At 41.3% G+C, this 23,001-nt stretch overlaps 1 protein-coding gene across 5 annotated transcripts in view; it reads right to left on the bottom strand.

Moving 5' to 3' along the window:
• The window catches only part of LOC121912825 (protein TANC1-like), a 37,374-nt gene that overhangs the window by 10,875 nt on the left and 3,498 nt on the right, over positions 1-23,001 (bottom strand). For 2 of the 5 annotated variants that reach the window (XM_042435325.1, XM_042435409.1), the window contains 17 exons: positions 22,092-22,226; positions 20,420-20,550; positions 18,128-18,416; positions 17,099-17,380; positions 11,238-11,354; positions 10,769-11,059; positions 9,744-9,871; positions 7,664-7,895; positions 6,636-6,802; positions 4,470-4,778; positions 2,964-3,164; positions 2,643-2,746; positions 2,367-2,475; positions 1,794-1,916; positions 1,133-1,369; positions 645-854; positions 347-428 (listed from right to left, as the gene is read on the bottom strand). In XM_042435325.1, coding sequence (XP_042291259.1) covers positions 347-428; positions 645-854; positions 1,133-1,369; positions 1,794-1,916; positions 2,367-2,475; positions 2,643-2,746; positions 2,964-3,164; positions 4,470-4,778; positions 6,636-6,802; positions 7,664-7,895; positions 9,744-9,871; positions 10,769-11,059; positions 11,238-11,354; positions 17,099-17,380; positions 18,128-18,416; positions 20,420-20,550; positions 22,092-22,226 — 3,147 coding nt within the window. The remainder of the gene's footprint in view (positions 1-346; positions 429-644; positions 855-1,132; positions 1,370-1,793; positions 1,917-2,366; positions 2,476-2,642; positions 2,747-2,963; positions 3,165-4,469; positions 4,779-6,635; positions 6,803-7,663; positions 7,896-9,743; positions 9,872-10,768; positions 11,060-11,237; positions 11,355-17,098; positions 17,381-18,127; positions 18,417-20,419; positions 20,551-22,091; positions 22,227-23,001) is intronic. The other 3 variants (XM_042435570.1, XM_042435493.1, XM_042435647.1) reach the window with 3 other exon arrangements.

The raw sequence follows: 23,001 nt of genomic DNA, 5'->3' as shown, positions 1-23,001 counted from the left end.
TTGGACAAGATATTCTGTATGATAAATGTAATACTCCATTTGTGTCAAAAACAACAACAACAAAAAACTATTTACAATCAAATTAACTATTTGATATCAACCAGAGCATCCTAAAATTGCAATACTGAAACCAGTGAGTGGGTATCTAGCACTCATGGCTTCATTCCAAAAGCTTACTGTACATCCATATAGAGGCAAATGAGCTATTTGATATTTTTTCCTTGCACAGAGCCAGATTGCGCCTGAAATGCAAACCCTGAAGCCCTTGAGCATGACTCTAGAACCGGACTGATGGACAGAAAGAGGTGAGAAAGCTAAATTTATCTAACTGATAGAAGAAACGCACCCGTTTCTCCCCAGAGAGAGTCGTGAGCGTCCATCTGTACTGCCAGCTGTTCATCTTTCAAGTCCAGCAAGCTTTTCACCACCTGCAGGAAAACACAATTTCACAGGCTTCTGTAATGCTGGCTTGCTGTGCAGAAAGAAATCCAACAGAAAACAGACCTTGACCACAGCAAATAGCAAACAACATCTTGTAAATCCTCAGCGTATAGCAAGGACAGGCACTGCGCTCTACATAAAAAATGAATTTCAGCAGAGTGTTGAAAACGTTTTTGTCATTAGGATCTTGATCTGAAGTGTACCTGTGTATGTCCCACACTGGCTGCAGCTGTTACCGCCTGCTGTACTGCCTGTGTTTTCTCAGTCACAGTCTCATTGCTGTGGTGCTGCTGTGGATCAGTGGGGTTCCCTGGTCCCCAATCCTGGCCCAGCAAGATGTTGATGATTTCTGCATGGCCCTTCAGCCCGGCATGGACCAGCGCACAGTGGCCACTCTTATCAGCATGGCCCACCTGGCACAGAGGGGTACACAGAAGGACTTACAACACTGGTCCTGGCCGGTGCCTGTAATATGCTGGCCTAGATCAGACCTGTTTATGTCATCTATCTCCCAGAATAGATCATGAAACTGTGGTGAATGTAAAACCAGGGCTGTTCAGGATATCACTGGTATAAAGGTACGGAGAGACAGAGTGTTCTGTCACAGATTTAAATCTGATTTATCCATGTTAATTACGCCGGTCACACACACATTCGTCTCTTTCCCTCTTTGTACTGAAACAATACTGACCTTGGCCCCTTTCTTGCAGAGTAGGCTGACGATGTCAGCGTGTCCTGCGGCAGCGGCCAAACACAGGGGCGTCATGCTGCTGTCAGTGGTCCCATCCACAGGAGCGCCCATTTCAAGTAACAGAGCTACCATCTCCACATGTCCCAGGTGGGCATGGACGGCTAGGATGGGAGCGTGTCCGACCACCTCTGTACACCAGGTCACATTAGCGCCACCTAGCATCAACAGACGACTTACCTGCAGGATGAAATTAATGAATGATCTTTCTGTATATGAATATACACCGACTTGACAGTTTATTGGCCACATCTAGATAAAACTAATGCAGTATAATAAAACAGCCCTAAAATAAATGCAACCTTCATAAAGGTTATAGTTTTTATTTAATCTAGTTTTTGAGAGGTGTTGATTTATTTTATGGTCATTTTGCAGGCTGTTTTTTTTTATGGTACTGTTAAACTCTATTGGGTTATACTGTTTCTAATATTTAGTCTACCTTAATTCATATAAATGTGATGGATAAAATATTATAATATTATAACCTTCATGAAGTTAGGATTTATTGTGGGGCGGCAGGGCTATAGGTGTACCTAATAAACTGGCAAGTGAGTGTATATTTGTGTGTATGAGTGTGTTTTAATGTAGAGCAGGTGTATGTCACCTTGGTGTTTGGTGTGTACAGATTCCGCAGGGAGGCAAGCGCAGCGGACAGACTATCTGTGCTGCAGTTCACCCACATGGCCTGAAGAACGCTGGAGGACACACCTGTCTTCTTACTCAGACCCTGTGAGTATGTGAGCGAGAAAAAAAGACAGAAATATATATAGAGAGAGATAGTAAGAGAGCAAGACAGAGATAGCGACACAAACAGAGACATAGAGCGAGAGAAATTAAGCTTGCTCAGATGAGATCTGTGATGCGCAATTTGAATTGTGTCCCAGGAGTAAAGCTGTATGTGTACTTCCATGCATGCAAACAGTACAATATTCACTGTACCGTAGGTGTTCTTGTATATGAGCAGTGCTAATGCGTGTGGGTGATGGCAGGGACAGAGGTTCACTTGTATTTGTGGGTGTGTTGTTGTGTTTCGATGCAATAAGATACAGTAAAGTGCAGGATATTGTTCATGTGAAGCCTTTGGGAATAAAGGTGATTCACGGGGGTTTATGTACAATCATTTCCAGCCATAAACCTACATAACAAGTTATATACATATTATCACAGTTCCTATTACCTTGAATATGTGAGCCTTGAGGATGTGATGTCCCAGTTCCATGGTCTGCTGGCGGTTCAGCTTGCCCTCCTGCCTGGAGAACATGAACGCCAGGAGAGCGTGGCCGCTCCTGTGGACATGCGTATGGTACTTATTTATCAGAAATGGCATGCAGGCAGCACCTGTTCTGGTTATCCGTTTTGGATGAGGATTAACACACTTTTTCTCGGTGTATTCATAACCGACTCATAGTACATGAGAATCTTTTGCTGTTTGACATTTGACTTTTAGCCTCACCGAGGGTCACAGAGAAAGTCAGTGCTCTCTCCATCTGCTCTCCAAACCAGCCATTCCCTGAAGGAGGGGTGACACAGCATCCGTGTGCCATCTCTGCGTCTCACCTGCAAGCACAAATGATACAGAAAATTCCTTAAAAGGTTGTGGCACAATTAACTGACATTCTCTGACTCCCAAAAACGATTGGCCCTTATTGTCCATCCAAGTAGATGCAAGTGTAAATTATGTACTTCACAGCAAAACAAACACAACATTCAAACATTTGAAACAATAGCTTGAATCATTTTGTTCCCTTCCATGCAGTCATATCAAGAGTCTCACCATGAATCCAGCCAGGCTGTCTAATCTCTGTTGGAAGTCCTTCCACTCCAGCTCCCCCCTCACACTGCCTGCATTCAGCGCCCTGAACATTTGTTCATCAGTCAGTGGGTGCAGCGACGCGAGTGCCACATTTAGCACCGGAAGAACCCGTTCAAAGACCTCTTTATCCGGAAAGCTCACACGACACATCAGCAGGTAGACCTAACAGATATTCATGAGTTAGCGCTGTTTAAATGATCATCAGACTGTGATTGCGCAAAATTTTGCTTAAACTGAATACAAGGAAGGTAGGTGAGAACAATTATGTAACAAAGAAGATTGTTTTTGTGCAGTTTAATTCATTTAAAACTTAAATATTCACCTATATATTAAACTAACAATAAATCATTTCAAAATATTGATCTAGGAAGTCAGTTTGTGGTTGTATGTGCACACCTAAACTTTACTCGTCAAAGATGTTCAGGATGGTTTGGGGAGTGCAGCATTTTCTGTGGATTTTAGCAGCATTAAACTGGGTTGTGCAAATCAAGTACAGGAAGTGCTGTATAAGGTTGTTTAAAATGGTCACCTAGATGTTTGTGTTTTGTCAGTCATGGGCTCAGTATTCATCACATGATCTGGTCCAATGAAAGCATCTAACTGCAGCATCTAAATAATGGAAGCTAGCCAGCATTTTGGCTTTCAATCATCCAGAGTGATTTGAACTTTCAAAGCTCATACTCTCGTGTGTTTACCACTGGCATTTACAGCTTTGTCGGCGATATAAGTGCAACATCCTGGTAGCAAAATTTCAAACTAGAAAGTTGGTGAGCACCACCTGAACAAACTAAAAAATCATAGAAATAAAAATGATGAAAAAACACATTCTTATGTGCCCTATGATCCTTCACCACAGACTCAGTGAAATGGGATAATTTTGATTTCATCTTCTTTGAAACTAGAGTTTACAACAGTTTAAATAGTAAATTCTACTCAATGATCCACCTTGTATTTACCTGTTTCTGTCCTCTACCTGGGCATACACATCTTCAGCACACCTTTAGATATGCTTTTGCAAATCAATTATCCAATCATAACATAACACTTGCTCATCTGTTGTCCTATTTTAGACAACAGATGAGCAAGTGTTATGTTACTGATGGTTATATAACATTAAAATGCGTCTGTCATTCACTGTGAACTATTTTTGGTACCTTGTATAAAGTCTCTCTTTTTTTTTGGTGAGAAACATGCCTGAATAATGGCTGTTGCCTGTGTACCTTGTATGGTGATTTTATGGACATTGATTACCTCAGCCTCAGGCAAGATGCCATTTCACAGCAGTCAGCTCACCAGGATGACTGACAAGTGTTAAGTGTTAGACTGTGAACTTGACCAGCAATTCATGCAAGGTAAAATGTGGTATGTTTGGTTTTTTTTTTAGCTCTAACTTAATTTAAGAGGCACTCTTGAAACAGAAAATGCACTTTTAACTAATTTTAACACTAATCACTCTCCGCGGCTGACCTCTGACAGGGAGACAGGCACCACCAGGTAGTTTCCTCCTTTCAGTGCCAGATGGCCTTTGTGGAACAGATCCAGGGTTAACTGAAGGTAGAGGATGGAGCCGTGACTGCGTGTTGACAGGTGGCTGCTGAACTTGCTCAGGAGCAGCGGATCAGGGGCGGAGCCTGTTGGTGTGGTGACGTTAGTGGCGACCTGGGTGCTGCCGCTGACCCGGTGATGGATGTAGTCGCTCAGGTCAGCTCCCAGATCACTGCTGTCTGGCAGGATGTCCAGAGAGATGCCAGAGAAAGGAAGGAGGGTAGTAATTTCCTGCAGGAGAAGAAAATAGATAAATTACTGGAACTTATTATTGAGACCGATGTCACATGCAGGCACAAACACCTCAATAGTTAAAGAATTGTAGGCAGCATGTCTTTGGTGCATTAACTAAGGACAAATTAAAAGCACTAAAATCAGGACCCATTTCTCAGATGCTGTTTGCCTCTGACTCACGCAGAGCCATGGGATACAGTACAGTAAATAGTGTGACAATGACTCAAGCTCCAACATTGCTCACAGGCATCTCTCAGATTCACATTTCATCTCCTCTCTTGCCATCCTCAACTGCTCAACACCGGCAAAAACCAGCTATGACTGATCAAAAAAAAAAAAAAAAAAAAATCCATGCTATTGCAGCTCAGTTCCTCATTAACGAAGACTGACATTTTAGTTCAACGACAAGCAATTGACTTGTGGTCGCAAATTGTGCTCCGCTTAACCCTTTCACAACGGTTCGTGAAACATCCTGGTTGTTATACAAGAGTAAGAACTTCCTGTGAAATGGCAGGCGAAAAGGAAAGCATGAATTATGGTCCAACCGGGTACCAGGGATACTGGGAGGGTGGGATCATAGATGTACTTGATTCATCTTTAAATTTCGGTAGTTAGTCCTTGCTGACTTGAAGTGAATCATGAAGAAAATGACCCCAAATGTGTTTTGTGTATTCCCAAACACTAATCCAATTATGTAACCGGCTGGCTGGCTGTCAAGCTCCAGACTCCCAGCAGACTCCCAGTAGTATTGCCATCCATTCAGGGCGTAATCCATGCAGCATTTGGAGGCTTGGCTTTGGCGTTAGACAGATGCGCCCGCTGTTTGGTGGGATTACTGATCGGATTGAGAAAATACATCAGACTAGAGAGCGGTGCAGTGCCAAAAGCCTGAATGTCTATACCATGGCAGTAAAATGCACAACGCCCAACTACAGTGAGTGCAGGGAGAAGCAGAGAAGAAAATGGAATATCATTTGTGGCACTCAAAGCTATGATAAATCAAATTTTAATCATTCAAAAGCAACATATTTTTTCTAGAAACAGTGTACTAGTTACTCCTGATAATTCACAGACCTCCTATTTTTTTGGAGGAAAGTAATTTCAACGAAAATTATTCACAGTGAGATCTGTGGATTCAGACTTTCATGGTGCCCAGAGGATGTATCCTATTGACTTTGGCGATCCCTTGATTTTTCCTCTAGCGCCACCATGAGAATAACATTTCTTGTTTTTTGTGGAATAGTCGGTACAGACATTCATGTCTCCCACAAGATGAATTGTAATAACTTTGATGATCCCTTGACTTTTCATCTAGTACCATCATCATGTTAGAATTAGCATTTGTGCAGTGCCCCATTAACCACATGGTTAATATGCATGCCGCATAATCACATTGTCCCTGGTTTGATTTCAGCCAAGGACCCTTGTTGCATGTCATACCCATTTCTCTCCCCTTGTTTCCTGTCTACCTCTTCAATGACTGTCAAAATAAAAAAGGCAAAATACCAAAAAGAAATTTTTGTCCAAAAAAATTTGTCCAATACTTAAGTTTGTGACCAAATACCTACAGTACAAAACTACTGACATTCCCATCAGCCTCAGCTATACTTGGTGTTTTGTGCTTATACCAATGTTAACATACTGGACTAAAAGAACCACAGTAAACACCACCTGCTAAACATCAACATGTTAGCATTGTCATTGTGAACATATTAGCATGCTGACATTGGATGACAAAAACTTTGTGCATGGCTAAATAGAGATAAGTGAGAAAATATAGGAAGAGTAATTGTTTGAGTGAATCGACCCTCAGAGACAAGTGTGTGATTTTGTAATGTAGAAAATCTCACTCACCACCAGGCCTGTCCTTACTGTGACCACTAACTTAAGCCAGAGAGGGAATTTGGAGATGATCTTGGTGATGAAGGTGGCAATGGTGTCACCGTAGTCCGGTTTGTGGAACTCTGCTTCATTGAGACTGTCAACCAATATGATGTAGTCTTCTTCAGGTAGCCTCCGCTCTGAATACACATTTAGGAACAGATAGAGACAGCAGAAATTAAAATGCATTAAAAGACCAGATATATCACATTAGTCTGGCTAAGAGCAGATAATGAGGAAACAAAGAAAGATGGTATGATAGCTTTGTCCTAGCTTTACCCTGGTTAAAAAATGGCTGCATCGTTGTTTTCCAGCTGACTATATGTTGAGAAGAGCACCAAATGGTGATATTGATTATATTCTGCTGAAAGGGGCCAGAGGCCATTGTTGTTTATTAGTTCGAAACAGGACATATCCATCATGTTTCACATCATCTAAGCTGTCAATGCATCCCTGTAAGCCTATGAGGACTCATACACTCAGGCACAAGGGCTCTACATTTTTTCTAACCTGCTTAATAGAGATGGAGTAGACAAAACACTCCTCTGCTCAGACTGTGGAGGACTTGGTCATAATAACACATCAATCTAGCTGACTGACTGTATCATGAGAGACCGAGCCGGCTAATTCACCCATGACATTCACAGCCTCTCCGGAGTATTTTGTGACCTTGAAATCCAGTGGGATGCTGATTCACTGGGGCAAAAATAACTCTCATCATTTCCCTATGTAAATGACCTAACATCTGTTTCACACTCCACAGTGTCTCCAATTATTGACCTTAACTAGGGAAAATAATCTGTGAGCCCATCATGGAGTCATTAAAGGGCTATTTCATACAGGAGATGGAAGCAGGCTCCCTAATTGCAGGGTAAGGAAAGATGACATTTTTCCTCCTTAAAACTGATGCTATTTTAAAATATAAAAGGTCTTTAAACTTGAATATCACATTTATCTTGAAGTGTGCATTTGTGTGTGTGTGTGTGTGGAAGCGTCATTACCTTTGCGCAGGCTAGCTATGGGCTCTAGGACACCTTTTCGGAAGGCAGCAATGGGGTCTTGTACACAGGATCGCAGGCTGAGTGTGTTCTGTAGTTGGGGCTCTTGTACCAGCAGCTCCCTGTACGGGGCGAGCTGTGGCGCTCTGGCCAGCAGGGCGGCGACACTGTGAACAAACTCAGGTACCAGGCAAGTGTATGTGTTGTCAGCCTGACAGAAATGGTAGGCTACCACCTGACAAGAGAAAGAGGAAGGTAAAAAACCTTAAGAACAACGTGAAAGTGGAGAAAAAACAATCTCATATCTCATATCATAGTATAAAAAAATGAACACAGCAATTATATTTGCAGAAATCATAGAAGTAGCTGAGTCATACCCTAGTTTCCACTCATAAAACTCATCAGCAAGAGCTTCATCCAGATTCATTCATAACATATTACTGCAGACTATCTCTAAAACAGATTCCCACAGTAAATACAAGTTGGTTTATTCAGACAGTAAACAAGAGGATAAGAAATTTAACATATAGTACAACTACTAATGAGAGTGATTTTTGCAACACAGAAGCCAAACTGAATCAAAATACAGTTTAGCAATGAGATAAATGGTAACGGTCTTGCTGGAAGATGAATAGTGGTTATCTGTAAACAGACACAACAACCTGATCGTCTTCACTCACGGCTTCATGAGGTGAAAGCTAAGCCCACAAGTGGTACACATGTAGCGTTATCAATGATGAGTGAACATCCTCTACTCTGACTAGTTCCCATGGAAACTCTTATTGAGGCCAAGTTAGTAAATTTAGAAGCTTCCATGTCATCTTTGTGATGCAATCAGCAGCACGTTCTACATGTGCACATCTTCTGTCAGAAATGTGTGACCCCGTAGCTCTTTAAAAAAGGAACACTGACATGTGTTTATCTCTTTGAACTGGTCCCTCTTCAGTCTTTTATGAAACAGTCGTAGTTCCCTATGGTACTATTAATGATGCTATATTATATTACCATACTTATAAATGTGGAGAGAGAATTGCAAACAAAACAACACAAACAAAAACAGGGCTATCAAAACAGCTGTTAAAAGAAGTTAAATCTAGGGACATTATTTTAATGTACATTTAATTTCTTCCATTTGTCTGTAATAACTGCTGGTGAGTCAGCAGCCTACTCAGCATCAGGATAAATAACAGGAACTATACAGAAGTGCGTAGTGTGTTTATATGCGTGTCTTTGTATCTTTGTGAAGACCAGTTTGAGTTTTAGTCCTTGAGAATGAGGACTTTTTAAGGATTAAGGATTTTTGAAAATATTTGCATATTTAAAGGACTCGTAAGTGGTTTTGGGTTTAACATTAGAACTAGTCAAGTAAGGCTTATAATGGTTAAAGAAACTATTTGCTGTCTTGCGGAGCATTAGATGACAAATTTACTGATTTACTATGATGTGTTTTAACCAACCTGTGAAGTCGAAGGCAAATTTCCATATTTGTGGACAATACAGATTATTATTATTATTCTAAAAATCAATACCACTCTTCATCTGTCCATTAAATATAAGGCTTTAGCCAGCAGCCAGTTTTCTCAGTATAGCAAGGGCACCTCTAGGGCTCACTGATTAACACGTCATATCTCCTTAGTTTAATCTGTACAAAAATCAAAGTATAAAAATGACAGCAGCAGTAACATTAATTTCCTGAACTCTCCACTGATTGCCTGGCAACTGCTCCAGACCAAGAAATAGTCCACCACATAACCCCCCTGTAAAACAGCAAATTGCCATTTTTACACTTCGGTTTTTATATGGATTAAACAAACGACCTTTGGACAGAGCCAGGCTAGCTGTTTGCCCCTGTTTCTAGTGTTTATGCTAAGCTAAGCTACCCTTCATATTTAGCGTACAGACATTAGAGTGGGATCAATCTTCTCATCCAGCTCTCTGCAAGAAAGTCAATAAGCATATTTCCAAAAATGTCAAACTATTGCTTTAAGCTAAGAGTTAGGGGACTAGAGAACAAATTATGTAACTGACGGTCCTCACAAGTATTAAAATACAAACGTCTGTGTGCATGTGTGTGTTGAAGTACCTTGGCAGCTAAGCATCTGACAGCCTCCTTCCTCTGTGCCATACTATCGCTTGTTCCTGCAACAGCACTCTGGTTGGTTTGGGAATCGGCTGGCTGTTTGGAGGCTGCTTTTCCCTGCCTATCCCCACCTGAACAGAGTGCAAAGCAACAACAACAAACGCAAAGCTGCCATTTATACTCGTTAGATGAAGTCTCTGGTGTAAGCAAAGGAATGTCAGGAGTGAAGTCTATGAAGAAACACAATTAAACTGCTCCAATTAATTAGTGCATCTTTAAGCAAGACTGGAAGATAGTACATTTAGCAAAACCACATTAGATGACAGGAAAAGTGTTTGTTTCAAAGAGTGCAGAATGATCAGCTTTCATTCCCCCACACCTCATGCTACAGTATAGCTCCTGTAAAAATTTAAATCAAAATGACAACATATAGTGCAGATATTAATGAATAATGCAGTGGTGCTGAAAAATGAATGGCTCTGTATTCTTTTTAGGCACCACTTTAGAACAATGTCAGGCTGACAGTTTTATGTACAGCTTTGCCTTTAGCCTACAGTCCAAACAGTATTTCCTTTTGCAGTGCAGGAAAAGACATAGACATAGGTAGAAAGCGATTTTTTAAACATCTGCATTTGTGGTTGTTGTTATTCTTATAACTCCAGGTGTGTCACGTATGTATGTGCAATAGCTGGTTGTATGAGAGGATTATTTTTTCCAGACAAAAGAACTGTTCCAGTGCCACTCATGAAAAGAAAAAAAACAACAATCTCAGTCCCCTTACACAACTGCAATCAGCAGAGAAACCTCAGGGGAGAACTTGAAAGAAGAGTGCGTGACCTAGTTACTAACCACTTCCCAAAAAGCGATATTTCTCCCAATATCTTGCAAGAATCTGACCTGACTAGAGCACACTAGAGAACGTATGAATTCCAATTACGGCATACAACTACGTGCACTGTCTTACGCTAATGTTTTGAGATACACACAAAAACAAACCATGCTGCTGCGAATAAGGATTTTAGTCTTACATTTAGGGGAGGAGCTGGGGCTGTGAGGGATGCTGGGACCTCCCTGTGGTGTGCGCATACCATGACAGCTGAGTGTCACCAGCCGCCAGATGATAGCAGTCTTTCCGGATCCTGCGTTACCCACAATGACAGCGCCTCGTCCTTCACAGCTGCTTGTTTTTCTCAAGACCTCGTCCAGACGTGTGAAGAGCCAGTCCCGGCCCACAAAGGGTGTTTCTGCGGTGATGCCGGGGACTTCAAACAGCAGCGGCTTTAGCATGATGTCAGCTTGTTTGAATGGTACCAATCTCCCTAGACAGAGAGAGAGAAAAGAGTTAACGCTATATAAGGATGAATTACTATGTAATTTAGACAGTGACATTGGGTATCTGCTTGTACGTCTGACTGTGTTCAACACAGGTCCACAGATGTTCCTGCACCAAGCTATATTTACACAACGATTTCACCCCAAGGTTAAGCCACAAAATACCTTTGGAGTCATCATTTGTGCGTCCAGCTGTGTTGTGTTTGCGGACGGAGCCCCTGTGTCCAGCAGCCCTTTGGTTGTCCAGATAATTCAAATCCTCCAGTCTAGTGGAGCTGGTTGCTGTAAAGAGAGAGCGGGTGGGAACGGATTGAGAGTGTGAGAGAGCGAGAGATGCAGGAAATGTGCAAAGATACACATGCATATCACACAAGTGTCAAATCCATTGCTGGAGTCAACTATTGTATCCATGGAGACGTGAGACATAAACAGTTTTTGTTCTCAATAATAAATGCTCAATGACCTTGAGAGAGGAAAAGGAAGAGAAAGGAAAAAGAAAAGAAAACAGCAATTCACACTCTGCAATCTCAATCTAAAGAGAGTTTGAAATGACCAATTTTTCATACTGTCTCACATGTCTGGACATGAGAATTTGTGATACTCAGTGGAAATACATCACCGGCTATAATGCAAAAATGTATTTGATGTCAGTAAAAGGATCACATTCTTTTAACTTAATTAAATAAGCCACATGAAAGCCAACATAATAAATAAAACGAAGAACATGTAGTACAGAAGAGCTACAAAAAGAGAGAGTTGTTTACTCCTACATTCGCCTATCTATCCACCCACACACACTACAGAGTTTACAGGTCAGCCAGACTTACTTTCTGCAATGCTCAAGACATTTGGCTGAGTCTTAAGTCCAGGCTGTTGTGAATAATAAGGAAATATGCTTAGTGTAGTGCACTGGTTCATAAAGTTTTTATTTTATTTTAAAATTTATAGTCTATTTTCATTATTAATTATAGCACATTATTATGCAGCAAGACACGGAGAGACAAGAGAAACAGAAAGCCTTGTGCAATGTAATACAATCTGATACAACAGTTCTTGAAATGAATGAATGAATATCTTCACTCTGTAAAACCTTACAATGTTGTAATGTAAACTCTATTGTTACTCTTGAGCCTGTAGTTTGTACTGCACATTGTATTGTAAGGATTTTTTAATAATTTGTTGACAAAATATGTTGGAGACAAAATATTACCAACATATTTCTAGACATTCAATTCAGTAGAAGATCACAACAGTCTAAAAAAAACAGTCCATACATTCATTTCAATTAAAGCAGCATTTGTTGCCTGGCTGTTTAATAGCATTGCCTTACATTTTACTGGTATATACACTTTTATGTGCACTCAGATTTTGAGATCTTTTGATTTTTTTTCTCTTTTTTTTGGCAGTTTCTGCCTTTATTTATTCTGCCAGGAGTCACTGGGGAAGATAGAACAGAGGTGGGTATAAAATGCAACAAAAATGGGACTGATTCACATGTCGGAAACCAACTCACATGTCAGAATGCCTGGGGAAAGATACAGTTTTTCTCTACTTAATGTAGTTTAATTTGAAACAAAACCTGCTCAGATGGAGCTTGTGGAGTAAAACTGAATTCTTGTTGATCTGTCTTTGGAGCGGTTGACAAGAGAAGAATTAGGAGCCTCTGATCTAGTTTGTCTTAGGCTGTTTGTAGTTCTCTGTCTCTCTATTAATGAAGGGGAATCTAATCTGTGTGGTTTATGAATCCAAGTGTGGCAGAGAACCAGCTAACCTGATTACATGCACTGCATCGGAAGTTACTGTGCTCACTGAGACTTCTCGGATACACATTTTAAAAATATTTTGGTCTTCTATTAGCTATTCCATGTTGTTTGGAAGGTGGATACATCTCACTGTACTGAGAAATAGTGAACAGACCTAGTATACATAGTATTACTATCAAAATAGAGCTGAGCTGCATGGTAAATGACATGAACAGAATCTCTATTGTTTTTGTTATTTAAGAGTTTGTTTTCAATGGCAAGTCACAGACTTGACCATGTCATTCATTCATTACTATAATATTTTTAAAATCCTGTGCAAAATCTGAAAATCTGGCATTACTGTTGTCTCTAATCCTTTTGGAGTGGGATAAAAAAGAGGCCTGAACAACATTGCACTCATCTATAAGATACTGTATATATATCAATCAAACAGGCGGTGGGCAAGAAAGTGCATCCCCTGGACAGCTGATCATCTCACATTATCTCACAGTATATGTTAAATGCAGTCATTGGTAATCTCTGTGCATCTGTGGGAGCTGCAGTACATCTTTGAGCTGTTATAGGCTTAAAGCTTTAAAGCAGCAATTATGGTTGCAGTCTGAAGATGCCGGGCCAGCGACGTTCTTAAGCATCCCTCGTCATGACAAATCACCAAATCGCTCCACACTCAACATGAAACGTAATTGTGTGCTCCCTGGGCTGACATTATGTATGCTGCAATTCTTTGTTTACTTAATAGTGTAACACTAGACCCTGCCTTCTTTTATCTTAATTTAGAACATAGAAAAGGACAAACTGAACTTGCATTTTGCTAATACTAAGGGTATAAACAGTTCCATCACCCTTTCAACACTTTGGTAGAGTGTGAGACTGTGGTCAGACGCTACTGAGGATATATTACAATTCACAGGGCTGTTGAAAGCACATGGGACCTGCTCTGTGGAGTATCCAGTGGACTCCCTAATGCAAGACGAATCTGTTACAGTATGACCATGCAATTACTCTATGATAAAAGAAAAACATATCAGCGAAAAGCCAATAATAAACCCTGGACAACTAAAAACATCAAAATCCCTTTCAAAAGGTAGAAGAGGAAGCCTTTTAAGACCGGGGACACGGAGGAAATTAATTGTCAAGCGAGAGCTGAAGTGGAGAACTGAGGATTGAAAGAACATCCACAGTGAGAGGTTGGAGAACAGTCTGCAGCAAAATAGTGTGAAGGAGGTGTGGAGTGGGATGAGAAAGATTGCTGGCTAAAGACAACCAAGCCAAATGGCTGAGTGGACCGAGGATAAAGTGAAAGAGTTAAAAAAAAAGGTTTGACAGAGGGATTCTAGGACAGATCTGGTCACCATCACCACCTATTCCACACTCACACTGCCTACCTCTCTGTCCCCCCGCTCATGACAGTGTGACTGATTACCCTAGAGCCCCTGCTGATCCTTCATCGCTTTAAAGGTCAACACAGCCTCGGGCCCTGCCCCTTGCATCCCTGATAACATCAGCCCCATAACGCTCAAATCACAAGAAAACCCATATAGCACAGATTCTCTAGAACCTTTTCAACCTCAACTTGAATTTGCAGATGGTGCACCCACAGCAGAAAACCTCCTGCATTGTCCCCATTACCAGAGAAGAGACGCTCCAGTGTTCTTATGGGCCAGTGGCATTGACCGCTCACACAATAAAGACTAGGGCAGCATCCTGGACCCCTTGTGAAAGACTCTTTGGACTTTGAATATCAGAAAGATATACTGAAATTCTGGATGACACAACAATATGCATCTGTGGCTGATGCAGCTACCGTGCACCGTCCACAGAAAGTTCGACACTCTCCTCTGACAGCCATACTACACACCGCTTCCTGGCAAAATGGCCTTAGTCTCAGTCCACTAGGAGGGTGATGAAGCAGGTAACTCGTATTGACTCTGCAAACTGTCTTCAGCTACCTTCTGTATTCCCATGCTTGCAAAAACCTGCTTTTATATCAGGAAACTTCAAGGAACATATGATCTTTCAACTCCTCATCTGATTCTTTCTTTTCCTTTATTTAACACGGTAAAAAGTCACATTGAGATTAAAGAGAGATCTGGCCAAGAGAGCAGTTTAAACATTGTTACAGCAATAAATACAAACAACATAAACAGATGAATACAACTGTCACACACTACAAATGAGTGAACACAATATCCAGTTAATATGCAATACAAGATTATGGACAAAATCCAGTTAAGATGCATAAACAGGTACAAAAATTTAAGAGCAACCACATTGACCAAGAGTGTTATTTTCTCAATCCATTAAAATGGACTTAAATTCTCCAATAGTAATCCGCTCTGACAATGTTTCAGGAGGAAGAGGCAGTGTATTTAAAAGCTTTTTCACCCAGTTTCTTCCTAACTCGGGGAACCAACATCTGTAACATGAGAGCGCAGGTCATGTTGATCTTGATTTCTACACATGAATGTTCACAGATGAGGAGGAACCAGCCCAAGGAGGGATTTGGTTATTAGGATTACAATTAAAAGAGAGAAAGTATGGAACATGCACAGTACACGTGGTCACTTAAGGAAATGGAGCCTCCATCTGTTCTAGCCTTTAATAAGATGTTCAGTGAGTAAATGCAAAATTAAACCAGTACATCTGCAATTTTATGTTATATAGTGGTATAATTGGAATATGCTCAGATTGTAATCAACATATTCTGTGTTTGTTTTCTCCTGATGTTCTACTGCTGTTAGTGTTGCCGTTTTGCATTACTCTATCTAATGTATGGGCTACATTTTCATTATAAATAATAGCATACATTTTCTGAGTTTAAATTTAAAATTTTAAGGACTGCAGCATAGAATTAGAAAACCTTCATTTGTTATAAACTTGTTTGTAGCCTGACAACATTGCTACTACAACAACTCAATTTTTCACATGGGAATAATTCAAGTTTCCTTTTATCTCTGGTCTCCTAATGTGTATCATTATGTAAATGTACGCCGTTACTCTACTGTATGTTCTCATCTCTCATGATTGTGGAGTAAATTCTAGCAGCTACAGTACTATGTAGCTAGCTTCATCCTTATTCTGAATCCCATCAAGGCTGCCTAAATGAAAGCACCAGCTGACAGAAGAAACTGGCAGGCGTTACTGTGAATCCACTCTTTAGGGAATCTCTTTTTTTTGCTCCCACCACAAATGAACTGACATCTAAGGGAAGGAAAAGAGCCTTGTGCACCCGCAAAGATCGTGACTGGAGAGGATGGGGGTATTTTATGACAACTGGAGGCCTCCCAGGATATTTAGCTGGTTCTGCTCACTGTGTTGTATCCAGCCTCAGTGGTAAGTGGAGCACCAACATGGTGCAATGAAGTTTAGTTCTGCATCACAGAGTTCAAATTATACTCTCTCTGTATCGGATGAATAATTGGCAAATCAACAATCAATTTGATCAATTTATTATTAAGTAAATAATTACTGATTTGTTAATTTTTCACCATGGTCATAGCTATCACATTCATACTCTCATTAACATACTTGATTGACTGTATAATGTAGCTTCAGCATCTCATTATACAAGTGTTCAGATGAGACATCCCAATATTTGCTATCTTCTCCTTCTTAACCTCATTGTTTAAGAAATTGTTTGACATTTTGGGAAATACGCTTATTTGCTTTCTTGAGTTAGAGAGTTAGATGTCAGTTCAATATGAAGCTGAAGCCAGCAGCCAGTAAGCGTAGTTTAACATAAACACTGGAAACAGAAGGAAATAGCTAGTTTTGCTCTCTCAAAAGTTATAAAAATCCACCTGCCAACACACATATCATGTTAGTTTAAACCGTACAAAAACTATGTAGTGTAAAAACGACAAGTTGTGGTTTTACAGGGGGTTATGTGAGAGACTATTTCTTGGCTGGGAGAAGTGACCTCCTGGAGTCTCTGCTGGTTGCCTGGCAACCTCACAGTGACAAGATTGTAATTTTTACACCTCAGTTTTTGTATGGATTAAACAAATGAGATGTAACATGTTAATTAATGAGCTTTAGAGGTGCTGGAAGGCTGATTTTTTACCATTGGACAGAGCCAAGTTAGTTTTTTCCCCCTGTCTCCAGTCTTTATGCTAAACTAAACTAAACAGCTGCTGTCTCCAGCTTCATATTAAATGCACAAATATATGGGTGGTATCAATCTTCTCCTCTTACACACTGCAAAGTGATTAATCATATTTTCCAACTATTCCTAATATCGCAAAATAACAGATGAACACATACCTGCCACAGAATTTGGACGGGGCATCATGAGGGAGGAAGTGCCGTGTATGTGGTGCTGTGGGAGGGGTCTCTTCGGTGCGGGTGGAGTCCTGGGCTCCATGAGCTCAGTTCTAGGTAAGGTCTCATCTGGTTGGGCTGTCAGATTGTCTCTGATGGCCCCAGGATGGTGGTCCTCGCCTGTATGGCCCATTACACCAGCACTGACCCCCAGGCCTTCGTCCTTGATCAGATCCGCACTTGAGATGCTGCGCTCCTCATTCTCAGAGGAACTTGTGATGGTTGCTGAGCCACACAAAGGAAATACAGAGTAGGTAGGGCAGCCATAAAAACAAGAATCAAAACAAATCAAATCTGAGGATGATTGTAATTTCCAGTTGTTTGTATTTTCCAGACCCAAAACTAAGCACAGCCCTCAACGGGAATTGAAGTTAGAGCACTTAAAAAAGCATTCACTCAAGCAGCAATAAAATACACCTCTTTGTTTTATCAATTGTACACTCAAAACTCATCAATCAAAGGGTTGATGAGCCCTTTGCCCTTTTTTTATTTAACTATAAATACAAAGTCTATTTAGAGAGAAAAACTTGGCCTATTTTAGGAGAATCAGACCCCTAAGCAACAAAGACAGCAGTGTCCCAGTTTTGACAGGAGGGAGCTGAAGCCTTGAGGCTGAAGTGGCACAAGCAACATAGAGAAACTAGCTGTGGGGTAGAGGTACACATTTGACAAGGACTTAAAACTAAGTGATGCTCCATCTAACTTTATTTCTTCATCTATATCCATGTAGGAAGGTGTGGCACTTTAGAGACATCAGTCATATTTAGGATTTCCGATGAGGTAAGTGCTTCCATATAGAGTTAACTAGGCCGACCGCTGATTGGTTTTTTAGCTCCCATTTTCTATTTTAGTGATGCGTGGCTCTGCTTTTGTATTAGACATGCTTCACCTAGTATAAAGATAATCTAAATTTAACTAACCCCGTTCACTGTGGATAAAACATTTGAAAACCTGGCCAGCAGCAACTCTCACCTATGATTCCACTATCCTTGCTCTCCAGGGTGGAGGTGGGGCTTTGAGGAGGAGGCCCAGGGCTGCTCCCGGTGATGGTTCCAGGAGCAGGGCTGGATACAGGGTTGGAGAGGGTCTCACTGGGGCTGGTGCTGGAGCCACAGTGGGGTGAAGGCAGTGGTAAAGGCTGGGGCAACTGTTGGCCTCCAACACTGGTGCTCAGGGTGGAAGAGGGGCTCTCTGAACAGGGAGAGGCAGTGCTGCAGGTCAGAGTGGAGCTGGGACTCCCCCCCTGAGCGGAGGTATCACACTGAAAAAAAAAAAGCAGAAAGATATGTGTAAATGACCAAAGTGACATGAAGTTAAGACAGAGAGAGGGACTCAAAACTATGTGCAAGGCGAAAGAAGAGAAACATTCTTAGTGTTGTAAATTAATAGTGTCAGTTGCCTCCCTTTTCAACCGCACACCCTTCTGTGTGACTGCGTTTGCCTTCATGCACACTGTTTTGTGTGATTGTGACTGAGCACGTTTGAGTGTGCACACAGATGGGAAATGAAAGGATAATTCCAGTTATTTTCATCCTGGCTGTCATTTCCCAAGTTTTTCATGATGACAGCAGGCTGTGTTCAAAAACTAAATCACTCGCTGTCGACATTTACAATTTACTGTAAAAGCCACTGTACACACACACACACACACATACACTGCTGTCCCACACAGAGCTGACTTAAAGAGGAGATGTGAAAATTTTCATAGGATGTAGTTGATGCAAGGATGTACATTAAGTACAGAAAATCCAGTGAATACAGCATCTGACAACTTGAATGCTAGTTAAAATGATATATATAATCTCGAAATGTGTCTCAGAAATGGGAAATCTAACATCCCAATGCAGTGTTATTAAATTGAAAGGTCTTGCCTCAGTTGCTTTTTGGAGTTAGTACTCTGTGTGTGTTTGGACAGCAGCACTTCTGGCAACATGGCGGTACTGTAAGTAAAGCTCTACTACGGAGCAAGGAATTAAGAGGGGGTTTTAAACACAGTAAGTCAACATAGTGGTAAAAACTACAAAAAAAAAAAGAGGACGAAGACGCTGAAAATATTCTTTCAACTGACATCAAGGCTTGTTCTCAGAAGTATTACATCTATTGATTGACTGAAGGAGCCTTTTAAGAAATCTTCTCAAGAGTAAAGAAAATACATACATGAGGTAACATTTGCACAATAGTGGATACTGCAATCTACTATAATAGCCCCGCATTTAATCCTGCTTTTGTTAAGCTTATATTGTTATACTTTTGTTGAGATTGTGTCAGAGGTGTCGGTTCGACTAAATGGTCACTTTTGAGGCTATAGTTGTTCCTAGAATAGTAATGCCTATTTTTCGCGAATGTTATTTCTGTTTTATGTATAGTATTTATTCAGCCTGCCCCTTAGAGAGGTATATTTCACAGGTACTGTATTTAAAAATATTTCAAATAACTTCTGACATATGTATTTATTGGTATGTATTATTAATGTGACTTTTCCCATGAAAAGTGGTGGTAAAAGAGCCATGAGATGTGTGCAGAAAAGATCTAAATCTTCTCAAAACATCTTTAGACATTTTTGTTAATAAACTGAAATGTTTTCTACAAAGAAAAAAAAAACAGTCTTATTTCATATTCCTTATCCTTGTAGTTGGTCACGTGCATTTCAGGTCTCTTCATTACTGATGCAACATTTCTGCAACGCAGAGACTGTAGGGAGACAAGGCAGCAGAGTTGAAACAGCTCACTGTTATTCCCTTTATACCAGAGCCTCATCTATCTTAGCCAGGACAACCCACATTCCTCATATGAGCCTTGCTATCTCTGTGAAACTGACTGTATCTGGAGCTCAGGTGGTGGAATGAGGCTGAGAAAATGGGCCAAGGCTGAGCAATGTAAAGGCATAGAGATGGAGAGACATAAGCACATGCAATAACTCTCATACAGAAGGGTTAAACTAACATGGCAAGATTATAGAAATGGAGCAATGCAGAAGGATAATTAATGATGTTCCAAGATATACATCGATCAATTTTTCCACAGGGGATTAGAGTGGTCAGATCACATACAGTGTTCAACACAGTGTTTCTTTGCACACAGTTAAATTTAAGACAAAATCAATCAGTCTACAGTGAGTCATGTTTAAATGATTAAAGAAGAAAAAAAAAACTAAGATTGTTCTGGCAATGTGAGGACAAAAAAAAAAGGTTGTTTGATAAACCATCCATCACCCTTATATATGGTATGACAGCAAAAGGCTAGTAAATCAATATGCTGCCCTACCTTCTTTTCCCTCCTGTCCTCCATAGGAGAGCTAGCAGTGCCGGGTGTTTCTTCTCCCAATAAGAAGCATAGTCTGGTCATCAGTTCCTGGGTAGAAAGGGAGGAGCCCGGCTGGGGCTCCACGTGGAGGTCTGGAACACACACACATTCAGGACACACGGATTAACAGGCATATGGAAACACGGCAGGCCAGATGAAGCCGCTATCTAACTGATGCTCTCGTTTCAGTTTGGTCCGCTCGTGAGGTTCCCACCCAGCAGCATCACTAGTGGACTGCGAGAAATGCACGCATCCACAGGTCAGCACAGCCCCAGCTGTCCTGATTATGAATGCACAGACTGTGGCTTTCCAGTCCCTGGTTGAGGCAGCAGAAAGAGGTTGTGTGAGGTTGTGAGTTTGCCTGTGCACACGCCTGCCAGGTGCTCTCGGTTAAGAGACGGGTTGTGAATTTCAATGAGCTCCGTGTCGACTCAAGAGCAGAGAGAAGGAGTGCCTTGGCTCTGTCTTTGCTGTTGCTCCTGGAGAGATTGGCTGACACAGGCCATGTGCTGCATTCATTTATCACTGTTTAAGGCTCCCTGATGCTTTGACCTCCAACCCCAGCTCCTCTAAGGTCCGCGCTCATCTCTGCAGAGCAGAGGCTGTAACAGTTCTCACATCTCATTACTGTGCCTTAACCAGCTGAGCAATACATTCCTCAGTTCTCACGCCTCATCGATGTACTGTTATCAGCTGAGTAACATGCATATTGAGTAGGCATATAAACAGGATGACAGGACATCACGGATTACAGGAACAGCTCACTCCTCCTCACAAACATCTTTGCATTTAGACATCACACTCATTTCGCACTCCTTCCACTGATTCTTTCTCATTGGTTCTCACTGGCTAACTCTCTCCTTTTAAAAAAGGTGCAACATCACATTGCTCTTATATTCAACCCCATTGTGTTCAAAACACAAGCCTAGCCTTGAGAGGATGAAGGTCAATGGTCAGGCAAGCCTGGCCATTTTTGTTCCATAAGGCACCCCAATTATAGCCTTTCCCGATACATTTTTCAGTTGGAAACGCTGCTAAAGACTTGGGTAGAGAGGTTGGATGTGTATTTCAAAGAAGGGGAGGAGAGAAAACTTTGCATTTAGTCAGCAGAGCACTGAGATCCAATCTGGAGTAATATGAGGACACACTGAATGTCCAGTACTATTCATCAAACCACCTAGCAGTTGCCATTGGAAACGGGAAGCTGAGAGGTGCCTGGCAACCGGGATGGAAGATGCCTCATGAAATCTGTTTAGCCTTAGGGTAGCCCTCTGGTCAAAAACATAAAGAAAGCTGGCAAAGATGTAGGCATTTACACATTTTTTTGTCGTAATCTAACCCTAATTGTACAATGAACATGCAGAGAAGTGAGGGGAAAGACTCGGATGGAACTGTAATAAAACAAATTCACTCCAAATAATACACTGAGGATTCAACAGACATCATTCTCTCCATGCACACCTGAGAGGGAAAACTTAATGCAAAGCCTTTTAGATGTAATTAAAGTCACACACTCACTTTCATACCCTTCCTCCGCTCACCTCTACCCCATTCAGTCTCATTCAGCTTCCCTGATCAATACCTGGAAAACAGACATGACGCTAAACACACGCCCACACGCTCCTGTTCTCACCTCTGTGGTCTGTCTTGCCACGGCACGAGGCAAAGACAAGAGGTTCTCTCGCATCGGAAGAGGCATCCACATACTCCAGCTTCCTTACCCGTCCTTCGGCCACAGCAAAGAGGGAGAAAGGAGAGGGAGGGAGAGCTGGCAGGGTGGGAAGGAGGGAGGGATTGAGGGTGGAGATAGGGAGGGATATGAAAGAAAGTGAGAGAGAGAGGGGGGGGGGGGGGGGGGAGAGAGATTAAGCCTCTCTAGATGAGATCTGTGGTGCAGAATTTGAATTGTGTCCCAGGAGTATAAAGCAGTATGTACAGAGTGCAAGCCATGCAAACAGTACAATATTCACTGTACCGTGGGTGTTTATCTATAATATATTAACACTGCTAATGTATGTGTGTGTATGTGTGTGTGTATGATGACAGGGACAGCAGTGCACTCATATTGATGTGTGTGGGTGTGTCTCAATTTATGCAACAACATCTGAGCATTCTTGGAAGCACAGATTCTTTAGGACTGGAGATCATTCACAAGGATGAGATGTTTGTGAACACTGAAATGTACCGAATTTTCACACCCGAGGTTACTCAGTGTTTGAATCGTGTAAGTGGATGGAAACACTCTGCCCAGTCAGGCATACTGTTTCATATTTGATTTTGCATGACTACCTAAGACACAAAAGCCATGCCAGTATATATTTTCACTTGCTGTAATTTTCCTTGTCATGTTCATTTAGTCTACTGGGGAAAACAAGGCAGTGCTGCATGCAATGAAATGTAATAGCTGCTTTTTCTCAATGGTTGAACTTGCTGCAGGACACTGCCACCTAGTGTGTATTTTAAGATCAGGAACACCAGGTAAACAGAGTTTGTTTTCTTTTTATCCAACAATTATTAGAGTTTACGTCATTAAAAATGTCACA

Source organism: Thunnus maccoyii, chromosome 1 (assembly GCF_910596095.1).
Source record: "Thunnus maccoyii chromosome 1, fThuMac1.1, whole genome shotgun sequence".
Taxonomy (NCBI): domain Eukaryota; kingdom Metazoa; phylum Chordata; class Actinopteri; order Scombriformes; family Scombridae; genus Thunnus; species Thunnus maccoyii.
The sequence above is the reverse complement of the archived record's forward strand: the minus strand, read 5'-3'. Positions and strand labels throughout refer to the sequence as shown.